The sequence below is a fragment of the Cebidichthys violaceus genome, unplaced genomic scaffold, assembly GCF_023349555.1.
Source record: "Cebidichthys violaceus isolate CVI_PGR_0920_01 unplaced genomic scaffold, fCebVio1.0.p SCAF_36, whole genome shotgun sequence".
In the NCBI taxonomy this organism is placed as follows: domain Eukaryota; kingdom Metazoa; phylum Chordata; class Actinopteri; order Perciformes; family Stichaeidae; genus Cebidichthys; species Cebidichthys violaceus.
Window position 1 is genome coordinate 2,143,506 of NW_027176550.1, and position 12,386 is coordinate 2,155,891.

Genomic DNA, 12,386 nt, shown 5'->3' on the forward strand with positions numbered 1-12,386 from the left:
ATATATATGCGCATCGTAGACCTTCAGCATTGTGACACGGCATTATGACGCGGCAATGCGGCAGTTTCCGCTTTACGGTAACACGTCACTTCCTTTCTCACCGGCGCTCCGTCGGGGTTTTGCACAGTTTGAGGACCGCTTGGAGTAAAAGTACAGATAGGATATCACATCCGTCACGGTAAGACTACACACACATATGTACAGACGTATGAAACGCCACCGTTCTCAGTCGTGTTTAAAGTTAGACCGCACAGAGTCCCGTGTTCGTGTTTGGGGCCTGACACCCGAGTTAGCTTAGCCTGGCTAGCGCGGCCACCTGGTAAGATGGCTAGCGTTAGCCACTGTTAGCTAAACGAGTCACACCCGATAACACGTTCAACATCCGGGAGAGAGTTTGGTTTAGTTGGTGTCGTTTGGGTAATTAGATTCAGTAGATCAGTTATGTGTCCTCCTCGAGATTTGTCAGATATTAGCTCATTTCTGGTAACGTTGGCACGTGACGCCGGTACGAGTGAAGGTAACACTAAGATCGTCTTAGCTATGTTAGCTAGTGGTGCTAGATGTTAGCTAGTGGTTCAGATGTTAGCTAGTGGTTCAGATGTTAGCTAGTGATGCCAGATGTTAGCTAGTGGTTCAGATGTTGGTGCAGATGTTAGCTAGTGGGTCAGATGTTGGTTCAGATGTTAGCTAGTGGTTCAGATGTTGGAGCAGATGTTAGCTAGTGGTTCAGATGTTGGAGCAGATGTTAGCTAGTGGGTCAGATGTTGGTTCAGATGTTAGCTAGTGGTTCAGATGTTGGAGCAGATGTTAGCTAGTGTTACAAATGTTAGTTAGTGGTCAATGTTGGTGCAGATGTTAGCTAGTGTTACAGATGTTAGCTAGTGGTTCAGATGTTGGTTCAGATGTTAGCTAGTGGTTCAGATGTTAGCTCGTGGTTCAGATGTTAGCTAGTGGTTCATATGTCGGTTCAGATGTGAGCTAGTGGTTCAGATGTTGGTTCAGATGTTAGCTAGTGGTTTAGATGTGAGCTAGTGGTTCAGATGTTGGTTCAGATGTGAGCTAGTGGTTCAGATATGAGCTAGTGGTTCAGATGTTGGTTCAGATGTGAGCTAGTGGTTCAGATATTCATATTTATTTTAGAGCATTGCTGGAGAATCAGTGCATGTTTAGATCTTTACTCTCTTTTAATATTTATTGAGTCTTTTCCTCTCTGACTTCAGGTCATGGCAAAGTTCAACGCCCCTGTGATCCAGGACAACCCGTCCGGATGGGGTCCCTGTGCGGTCCCAGAGAAGTTTAAAGACATGCCCTACCAGCCGTTCAGCAAAGGAGACCGTCTGGGAAAGGTTTGTTCTTCTCATGTGGATCATTGTTAAAGGTCTCTGATGAAACAGGATCTCCTCACGCTGTTCTTCTCTCCGTCAGGTCGCCGACTGGACCGGAGCCACTTATCAAGACAAGAGATACACGAGTAAGACGGGGTTCAGTGTCTCACTTCACACGTTTAAAGACAGATTCAAATTAAAGACTTTCTTTAACATTTAGAGATAAAGAGCAAATACACGGAGTATTACATGGTTCCAAGTTGATCTTCTTGTGTACTTCAGATAAGTATTCCTCTCAGTTCGGAGGCGGGAGTCAGTACGCTTACTTCCACGAGGAGGATGAGACGAGCTTCCAGCTGGTGGACACGGCCAAGACGCAGAAGACGGCCTACCAGAGGAACCGCATGAGGTTTGCTCAGGTAGGAACCCAGAGGGCCTCAGACACACCGGACCACATGTCGCTCTGCTGATTTAAAATGCAAGAACCTCACAACGCGTCTGTTTGGTTCTACAGAGGAATCTGCGCAGAGACAAGGACCGGAGGAACCTGACCCAGTTCAACATGCAGACGCTGCCGAAGAGCGCCAAGCAGAAGGAGAGGTGAGGACCGTCCTGCTGTCTGAGGGAACATCTACACCTCTACCCCCATACCGCTCTCTCTCTCTCGTGTTGTCTGTCTCTCTCTCTCTTTGTCTCTCTCTCTCTCTCGTGTGTTGTCTGTCTCTCTCTCTCTTTGTCTCTCTCTCTTTGTCTCTCTCTCTCTCTCTCTTCACAGATGATCATGTTGTTAATTCGTCACATTAATCTCATATTTGTGTCTTTCAGGGATCGTATGCGTCTGCAGAAGAAGTTCCAGAAGCAGTTTGGTGTTCGTCAGAAGTGGGACCAGAAGTCTCAGGTAGATATAGATATATATAGATATAGATGTGTATATATCTATATCTATAGATAGATAGATATCTGTCTCATGGTTATTCACTTTATTACTGGATCAGAGCTGCAACATGTAGTTATAGTTATGAATCCACTGATTTTGTATTTATTTCTGATGTCCAATGGAAACATGACTTTAGTCTTTTGTGATGTTGAACAAATGAACAGACATGTTTGATGTTTGATAGACCAACAATGAAGAGAGAACAGAACAGTAATTGTTGTGTTCAGCTCTATGCTGAGCAAACGTGAGCGATTTAAAATATGAATGAGTGAGAATTCTCTTTGTTCTTGATTCTTCTGTTGAGTTTTATTTTGGTGGTGTTGGTGTTAATGTTTGTTCATCTCTCTCTCTCTTCTTTCTCTCTCTCTCTTTCTCTCTCTTTCTCTCTCTCTCTTCATCTCTCTCTCTCTCTATCTCTCTCTCTGTGTCTGTCTCTCTCTCTCTCTCTCTTTCTCTCTCTCTCTCTCTCTCTCTCTCTTCCTCTCTGTGTCTGTCTCTCTCTCTCTCTTTCTCTCTCTCTCTCTCTCTCTCTCTCTCTCTCTCTCTCTCTCTCTTCATCTATCTTTCTCTCTCTCCCCCCCCAGCTGAAGCCCAGAGACTCCTCTGTGGAGGTCAGGAGTGACTGGGAGGTGAAGGAGGAGATGGACTTCCCCCGGCTGATGAAGATGAGATACATGGAGGTGGCCGACCCTGATGACATGTAAGTGAAGCTCTCTCGCCCGTCTCTCTCTCTCTCTGCTGTGACTCCAGAAGGTGACGCCTCTTGTCTCCTGCAGCGAGTGCTGCGGTGCGTTGGAGCATTACGACAAGGCCTTCGACCGGATCACCACCCGCAACGAGAAGCAGCTGAAGAGCATCAAGAGGATCTTCCACACCGTCACCACCACCGACGACCCCGTCATCCGCAAGGTAACCGGCTCAGGCTCCGGCGCCTCCATCTCCACGCGGCGGTGCGTTCAGGCTCCCTCTGACGTCACGTTTCTGCTCCGCTCTCTTTCAGCTGGCTAAGACTCAGGGCAATGTGTTCGCCACGGACGCCATCTTGGCCACCTTGATGTGCTGCACGCGCTCAGTCAACTCCTGGGACATCATCGTGCAGAGAGTCGGCAACAAGCTCTTCTTTGACAAGAGAGACAACTCTGACTTTGGTGAGGCTCTGACGCAGTGGAGATGATCAGAGACATGAGGTTCTCACGGGACACACGAGATGATCTGATAGAAGATGATCTGAGTCTGTAACATCTGTAACATCTGCTCTCAGATCTGCTCACCGTGAGTGAGACCGCCAACGAGCCGCCGCAGGACGAGGGAAACTCCTTCAACTCTCCTCGTAACTTGGCGATGGAGGCCACATACATCAACCACAACTTCAGCCAGCAGTGTTTACGCATGGTGAGCTACACCCCCGACTGTTTACACTCTTTGTGCTAAGCTAAGCTAGCCAGCCGCTAGCTGCAGCAGACAGACTCCTCCTCGAGCTCCTCTAGCCTCCAGTGACTCACGGTTTGCCTGTAGTTACAGACTGATCTTTTTGTGTGTCGTGGTTTTCTTCTTCTCCTCAGGGAGGAGAGCGGTACAAGTTTCCTACCTCCAACCCGTTTGTGGAGGAGGACACGGACAAGAGCGAGGTGGCTTCAGTGGCCTACAGGTAGACCCTGAACCCTGCATGCTGTGAAGAACGGATGAGCTTTATTGTCTTCACAGGATGAATAACGTCACTCTGTAGCGCTTCCTCTCAGCTGACGGTGTTTGTGTTTTAGGTACCGTCACTGGAAGCTCGGGGAAGACATCGATCTGATTGTTCGCTGTGAACACGATGGAGTGATGACCGGCGCCAACGGAGAAGTGTCCTTCATCAACGTCAAGACGCTGAACGAGTGGGACTCCAGGGTAAGGTCACCGGCTCAGAGACACGCTGCTCTTCATTTAAACCATCGTCTCCATGTCTCTTCACGCTGTGTCTCCGTTGTGTCTTCAGCACTGTAACGGGGTGGACTGGCGTCAGAAGCTGGACTCTCAGAGAGGAGCCGTCCTCGCCACCGAGCTGAAGAACAACAGCTACAAACTGGCCCGCTGGACCTGCTGCGCCATGCTGGCTGGATCAGAGTACCTCAAACTGGGGTGAGGAACACGAACGAGACGCTCTGTTACTCTCAGACGTTCTAGCGGTTTGTCGTGGACTGACGGTCGTTCTACGTCTGTGTTCTTCAGGTACGTGTCTCGGTACCACGCGAAGGACTCCGCTCGTCACGTCGTCCTGGGAACCCAGCAGTTCAAACCCAACGAGTTCGCCAGCCAGATCAACCTGAGCATGGAGAACGCCTGGGGGATCCTCCGCTGCGTCATCGACATCTGCCGCAAGCTGGACGAGGGCAAGTACCTGATCCTCAAGGACCCCAACAAGGTGAGCTCAGCACCAGCAGCACCAGCAGCACCAGCAGCTGTGGAGCACGGCGCTGACGCCTCCACATTCTGCTTATTGTCCACAGCAAGTGATCCGGGTGTACAGCCTGCCTGATGGGACCTTCAGCTCTGACGAAGAGGAGGAGGAGGAAGAGGATGAGGAGGATGAGGAGGAAGAGGGTGAGACTCAGTTGGTAGCTACTGTTGATGTGTTCAGAGACAACACTTATCACAGAACATTAATAGTAACATGAATGCTGTGTTCTGTTCTCTCGTTGTAGATGAGGAGAACTGAAGAGAACTGAAGAGAACTGAAGTGTGCCGTCAGCTCCAGACTGAAGTGGTCCTCCATCAAACATAAAGAATCCAGTTCACTTCCTCTTGTTCAATAAAGACAACAGATTGACCACGTTTATCGGCGCTCTCTGCTCGTGTTCATTGTTCTACCCGGGGTTCTACAGGACCGTTCAGATGTTAACAGTACTGTACATGGTGGAGGTGTGGAGGTGTGGAGCTCTGCTTACTCCCAGGTGAACTTCAGAGACGTGTCACTGGGTCGGTCATGAAGCCGTTGATCGACTCTCTGACTCTGAGCTTCAGTCGTCGTGTTCTTCCCGGTCTCTGATCTGTCCTGTAATCGATTAAAAATGGAACCAGATGTATCTGATTGTTGGTCATGTGATCGTCACCTTTGCGCATGAAGACCTTCACCGGTTCTTCTGGCAGAAAGTCGTAGTTTGCTTTCAAGTCTTTCTTCATGTTACCTGCTCAATGGCTGCTTCACTCAGGTTCTGCCACCTTCAGGTCCGACGAGAGGAAACAAGCTCAAAAGTTTACACCCTGACAAATACTTATTACAGTTTTAAATGAGGCCACATCTCACTAGAATCGTGTCCTCGTGGGTCAGGAGGAGGACGTTGTTCTGGTCTCTCTGATCTGTTCACAGAGACGTTCCACTGAGGCGGTTGTGTGTCGGACTAAACATTTCAGTTTAGTGTAAAGAAGTCAAAGAAAACCGCATCGTACCAGAAACGAGATCTGAATATAGCACACAGTGAAGAAATGACATCAATATTAGTCAGAATATGACAGAATATGTTAAATCATGGTACTTTTTTTTAGAGACAAATCATGAAACGGTCTTAGTTAAAAATCATAAGTCAGAATATAGTGATAGAAAAGTTGTGTATTACTGCCAGAAAACTAGAGTTCAGCTGCAACGACTTTTCTGTTCGCTGCCTTTCATTAAATAACAATAATAATAATAATAATAATAAAACATCTGACCTCTGCATTAAAACCATCCGAAGCGTCGTAGGAGCAGTGGACTAATGTAACGCACCACACAGACGCCTCCACAGGAGGACAGCAAGAGACAAGGAGACAGCAAGACGGCAGGAGACAGCAGGAGACATTGAGACAACAGGAGACAGCGAGACGGCAGGAGACATCGAGACGGCAGGAAACGGCAGGAAACGGCAGGAGACAGCGAGACGGCAGGAAACGGCAGGAGACAGCGAGACAGCAGGAGACAGCGAGACGGCAGGAAACAGCGAGACGGCAGGAGACAGCAGGAGATGGCAGGAAACGGCAGAGACAGCAAGAGACAGCAGGAGACAGCGAGACAGACAACTCTGGTGGAAGGATGACCAACTCAACCCTCTGAGCCACATATCCTAAAAACATCAACTTGACTCGCTTTGTCATAAAAAGTCATCGTATAAAATGTAATTAAACAGTCATAAAAAAACCGATCTTAATATGGCATAACTTTCAATTATTAAAAAGCATGACATGAAAAATGTCATTGTATAGTATGTCATAAATAATCATGGTATGGCAGAAACATGTCAAATGTTGTCGAATATATCTTAAAAACATAGTAAATTGTCTTAAAATGCTATATTATATGTAACAAAAACTAAAAAAATAAGTCATAGTATAGCATGTAATAAAATAATACAAAAGTTATGGTATAATATGTCATAAAGTGTTTCTTTAAAAATGTGTAAGAAGTCATAATATAACATGTTGTGTTCAGTTTGTTGTGAAGTCATAAAGAATGTTAGTATAGTATGTCAAAAAAGTCCGAGCATAGTATGTCGATATCAACATATCAACATGACATGATTATAGTGTAGTATGTTGGAAAACAACAACATATATATATATATATATATATATATATATATAGATATAAATATAAATATATAGTATGTCTTTTAAATCAAGATTGAACATGTATCTGCTTGCTGCTGCCTTTTAGAATATGTTGTGACATCACACTGTACCTTCTATTCTTGTATCATATACCTGTCTTGTTCTATTTTACTTTGGTTTTACTTTCTATTGTCTTGGATTTTAATGTAAAGTCGTATTTGTATATGAATGTCCTTTCAGAATGTGTTTCTTTTGCTCTTTTTTCTATTCTCAACATGTTTTATGTAAAGTGCTATAAATTGCTGAAATTAATAAACTTGCGTTGCCCTGCCTTGCCTAGTTCATGAAATAGTCATAGTATGTCATTAAAAAGTCATCATACAGTTAAAGTATAGCATGTCGAAAAAAGTCATAGTATATGATATAGCAAACTTATACAAAGCAAACTTGGCACACAGATTACAAGGCCAAAATGTTGTTATATAATATGATTTTATTCGTTCAGAGTTGCAAATCGGCTCAATAGCGCCCCCTACAAAATTTTGACGAAGCAGCCCTCGCAGTACGTTTCACATAGATTAACACAATTTGGTTGGCACATGTATCACATGTGGACTTAAATAAAAGTCTCTTGGGGCCATGCCCTAAACCCAACCGGAAGTCAGCCATTTTTAATTTAGTATGAATTTTAGTGTCGTTTTTGCAATTTCCAGGCGCTCTACTTTAACGAACGCCTCCTAAAGAAATTAATCAAATCAACTTCAAATTTGGTCAGAACAATCTAAAGACCTTTGTGAGGAAAAGTTATTGTTTCGTGAAAGGCCGTTGCCGTGGCGACGCATTCTTCTCAATGAAAAACGAAAGTGTTTTTGAGGGGCTAAAAATGCTCAAAACATAATCAAACTTGTCAAACACATTTGAAATCCTGAATGTAGTTATCTGATGTGATTTTAATGCTTCAGAGACGATGCAGCCCTCGCAGTACGTTTCACCTAGATGTATAACATTTGGTAAGCAGATGCATCACATGTAGACATAAAAAAAAGTCGTAGGGGTCCATGCTCTAAACCCAACTGGAAGTCAGCCATTTTTAATTTTATATGAATTTCTTGTGTTTTTTCCCCATATCCAGGTGCTGTACTATAAACTCCTCCTGGGGAATTAATCAGATGAATTTTGTCAGAACAATCTAAAGACCTTAGTGATTAAAAGTTACTAAAAGCTTGAGATTTCATCGAACAACATGGACTTGGTGTAGCGGCCATTTTACATAGTTCGCCATCATCCATCAAGCTGTTGTAACTCAAATGTATTTTGTGTTCAACTGTCCCAAGCTTGACATGCTTGATTACCGTCATGATTTTAGGACATCTGCATGCCAATATTAATTAACTCATAGTCATAGCACAAACTACTGGCAACCATGAACGTAAACAGGACTCTATAATTACAGCGGCCCAAACACTGAACTTATTAAAAGGGTTTGTGGGCAAACCATTAGAAAAAGACTTCTCTGATCTAAATATGTGCAAACTAAGAAGTCATAGTATAGCATGTTGAAAAAAGTCATAGTATAGCATGTCGAAAAAAGTCATAGTATAGCATGTCGAAAAAACTAAAAAAAGTCATAGTATAGCACAGGGGTGCCCAATACGTCAATCTATCGATATTTAGCATTTTGAATGTAGGTAGATCATTTTGACTAGGTCATTTTAAAAGTAGCTTGGAAGCCGGAAAAGTGTCGGAACCCCTGGTATAGCATGTCGAAAAAAGTGATAGTATAGCATGTCGAAAAAAGTGATAGTATAGCATGTCGAAAAAAGTGATAGTATAGCATGTCGAAAAAAATGATAGTATAGCATGTCGAAAAAAGTCATAGTATAGCATGTCGAAAAAAGTGATAGTATAGCATGTCGAAAAAAATGATAGTATAGCATGTCGAAAAAAGTGATAGTATAGCATGTCGAAAAAAGTCATAGTATAGCATGTCGAAAAAAGTCATAGTATAGCATGTCGAAAAAAGTCATAGTATAGCATGTCGAAAAAAGTCATAGTATAACATGTCAAAAAAGTCATCGTATAACATGTAAAAAAATTCATCGTATAACATGTCAAAAAAGTCATAGTATAACATGTCAAAAAAGTCATAGTATAACATGTCGAAAAAAGTCATAAAAAATTCATAGTATAACATGTCATAAAAAGTCATAGTATAGTATATCAAAAAAAGTCAATATAGTCTTATACATAAATATATATATATATATATATATAAATGTCCATAAACAAGTGCAGATATTGTCAACATACACAATACAAACTTTTTTTTAAACGTAAATCTTTCTGTTAATTGTCCATCTTGATCAGATGGTTATCATCTTCCAGAGTCTGCTGTTGAGGTTCCTTACCTTTCCCATTAGATACTCCTCAAAGCAGTCCTCAGAGTCTTCAGGAGGCCACGTTTACCACTGAAGTGGTAATAAGAGACAATGCTGTCCTTTAGATTCCGCATCACGTAGATAATCTGACATAAAAACAAATTTGATGAAACAAACATTTGATTGGATAATTTTTTTGTAAATGCCCAAGTGCAGGACGAGTCATTAAACATTCATGAGATAATGTAAAGATATGCATTTTACTGGGTCTTTGAAAAGATTTTCTTGATTTTTCTGAAACAGTCTAATTACCAGTAGACTGATTTATGAGCAAAATTAAGACCTAATACTTAAAAATTGGCCTAATACTACAGACCGGTCTAAAATATCGTTTGTGAAACAGGCCCCTTAACTTTTACGTGTAAGGTATCTTTAGACTGTTTTCTACTTTTAAGGAAAACATCTGAATACTTCGTCCACCACTGATTTATCATTGAACTTTTTCAGTATATCTTTAAAGTTTTAAACAACACAATGCAGTTTAGCATCTAACCAGAGGCGGAAATAGCAGTGCAACGCATAGGGCAATTCAATTTAATAATTTTAATTTAATTTAATTTAATTTAATTAATGAAATTTAATTCAATTAAAGTTCAGCGAGGTCCAGTTAGAGAGAAGTTCCTCATCCAAAGGTCCGGAACACCAAACAATGTCTTAACTTGCGCTATGATTTAGTCCCAACAGTTGTATTAACGTCTGTATGTGGTCAACATCTGACTGTCAAATCAATAAAGAAAGTTCAATTGAATAATATCTAAACAATATTTATTGTCAGATTTCAAATTTAACTGGATTAATTATAAATAATATGTACTCTAATAATAAATAAATGTTCTCTTATTTCAAGTAAAATGTAGGCTGAATTAAAAAATGAAATAGATATCAGTAAGCTTTTGAAAAATGTGACTCTTAAAATAAAGTACTTCATTTTAGAAAAATTAATTTAACTGAATTGTCTTTGCCCTGCAGCTTTACATATGTACGATATCCATATTATTTTCATCTTCTAACAAGAGAAATCTGTGTGCCGGGACTTTATGTGTGGTTATTAGACCACTTGTTTCAGCTCTTTTCTCTCTGGTAACATCATTGTTGGACAGTGAATTAATCCTGGATCGTTTATTTTTTGTGTCTTCATTTCAGATGTGAGTGGGTACGTTTGCTCAAAAGATGTGTGCTTTGTCTCGTAGTGGCGCTTCACAATATCGCTTCTAAACTCACTCCATGGTCTCTGAGCATATGAAACTAGTTTTGATCTGCCTGTAGGAAGAATGAAGATATACGAGTCTGTTCATTCCTGGTTAAAGACTCTGGTCTCTCTGGTGTCTCTGGTGTCTCTGGTGTCTCTGGTGTCTCTGGTCTCTCTGGTCTCTCTGGTGTCTCTGGTGTCTCTGGTGTCTCTGGTCTCTCTGTTGTCTCTGGTGTCTCTGGTCTCTCTGGTCTCTCTGGTCTCTCTGGTGTCTCTGGTGTCTCTGGTCTCTCTGGTCTCTCTGGTGTCTCTGGTCTCTCTGGTCTCTCTGTTGTCTCTGGTGTCTCTGGTCTCTCTGGTGTCTCTGGTCTCTCTGGTCTCTCTGGTCTCTCTGGTCTCGCTCTTAGAGAACACCATGTGAAATATCTTCTCTAACTCACGTACTTCTCCGACTGGAGTTGCGACGCTTATAGGAATACACATAGAGTAGATGAATTACAACGCATGTAGTTGGTCTTTGTGTTTCCTGGACCGCTGAACGAGTGCCGTAAAGGCGGGAAATGCTGTGCCGGTAAAAAATAAAAGCATCTGTTAGAATTTCCGCGGTCCGCCTATTAGTGACCCCTGGCATAGGGTATATATGGAATAAATAGTAAAGGGAAGCTATTCATACGCATATTCACACTGATTTGGACTCCTGACCTTTGCCTTCTTGTCCTTCAGTCCGGGGGGCATGAGAGCCGGGGTGAGGTGAGAGGTGAAGAGCCGTGGAGAAGGTCGTAAGTCGTAATCTTCTCGCCCCTCCGTGTACTCCAGCCACGGCATCTGCTCCAAGTTGTTTGGATATTTATTCAGACCGCCCCCCAACTCACAGATGGAGATGATGATCTGTTGAGTCCATATGGTACCTGTGGGTCATCATGAGACATAATACCTGATCAGTACATGTGTTCACAGCAATGGGGGGGAAGGGAAAAAATCAATAACAAAAACGAGTGACGCCCAGATTGAAAAGTGGCCGACGGTCACTGTTGTTCAGCGGCATATCGTTCCCTGAAGGCAGGAGAGTGGAAGTCCATTGTCAGACAGGCACACCAGTTCTTAACTAAAGGAATCTATCTATTTTATCTCGTCCATGTTCTTGTTGGGATATACAGTATGCAAGGCTTCTGAAATGACAATAAAGTGATTTCGTACTTGCTGATGTACCCTGAAACTGATATTATGGCCAATGTTAGGATATATATATATCAGCACATACCACGCATATACCACTAATATGAACTTTTAAGCGGAAACTGCCTTCAGGGAACGGTATGTGCCGTTGGAAAAGGAGTAGGATACCACCCTAGGCATCGGTATATACCGCTGAACAACAGAGCATATCATTGGCTACTTATCGAGCTCGGCGCTACTGAAAAAACCTCTGTAAACGTAAGTACTGCAGAAGAGTTTGTCTCACTCACCTGACTTTGGATAAGTGACGAGGAGAACGTCACTATCTCGAATTTCAAAGCACTGCAGTTGCGAGACCACCACCAAAGTTGTAGTTTTTGTACCGGTAGAGATGGTCGGTGATCTTCTCCATGTTCCCTCTGAATCACACAGAACAATGGGAGAAATGTTAAAGACCAGAAAAGTCTCTCAGCTCACAGGTAGATCCAACTAAAAACAACAGTGACAAACAATATGTTTCGCCTCAATCGTGAGTTGCGTGAAAGCTCAAAGGATCACAGCTGGGCTCAGCAGTAGAACCAAAACACTCTCAACCAGTAGAACCAAAACACTATCACCAGTAGAACCAAAACACTATCAACCAGTAGAACCAAAACACTATCACATGTAGAACCAAAACACTATCAACCAGTAGAACCAAAACACTCTCAACCAGTAGAACCAAAACACTATCAACCAGTAGAACCAAAACACTATCA

The 12,386-nt window shown here is 42.7% G+C and overlaps 2 protein-coding genes across 2 annotated transcripts; one reads left to right on the forward strand and one right to left on the reverse strand.

The window, feature by feature from the left end:
• Positions 1-76: 76 nt before the first annotated feature.
• Positions 77-5,080, forward strand: eif3d (eukaryotic translation initiation factor 3, subunit D). The gene is made up of 16 exons (XM_068725703.1): positions 77-178; positions 1,221-1,346; positions 1,426-1,471; positions 1,608-1,744; positions 1,840-1,925; positions 2,151-2,223; positions 2,847-2,962; positions 3,039-3,171; positions 3,263-3,410; positions 3,524-3,654; positions 3,825-3,910; positions 4,023-4,152; positions 4,241-4,383; positions 4,474-4,666; positions 4,752-4,845; positions 4,947-5,080. Exons 2-16 carry the CDS (start codon positions 1,224-1,226, stop codon positions 4,958-4,960), a joined length of 1,653 nt encoding a protein of 550 aa, XP_068581804.1. The 5' UTR covers positions 77-178; positions 1,221-1,223; the 3' UTR covers positions 4,961-5,080.
• Positions 5,081-5,185: 105 nt separating this feature from the next.
• On the reverse strand, positions 5,186-12,040 carry sult3st1 (sulfotransferase family 3, cytosolic sulfotransferase 1). Its single transcript, XM_068725607.1, is given in 9 exon segments — positions 5,186-5,286; positions 5,355-5,426; positions 5,429-5,463; positions 6,008-6,018; positions 9,234-9,268; positions 9,271-9,349; positions 11,155-11,360; positions 11,919-11,974; positions 11,976-12,040. Coding segments are annotated over 9 exon segments (660 nt in total).
• Positions 12,041-12,386: the final 346 nt, after the last annotated feature.

Excerpts from the sequence above, each read along its gene's own strand:
- eif3d (XM_068725703.1), top strand. The coding sequence starts at position 1,224 with ATGGCAAAGTTCAACGCCCCTGTGATCCAGGACAACCCGTCCGGATGG. Across the intron at positions 2,963-3,038 it reads GTGGCCGACCCTGATGACAT|CGAGTGCTGCGGTGCGTTGG; the intron begins GTAAGTGAAGCT and ends TGTCTCCTGCAG. Across the intron at positions 4,153-4,240 it reads TGAACGAGTGGGACTCCAGG|CACTGTAACGGGGTGGACTG; the intron begins GTAAGGTCACCG and ends TTGTGTCTTCAG.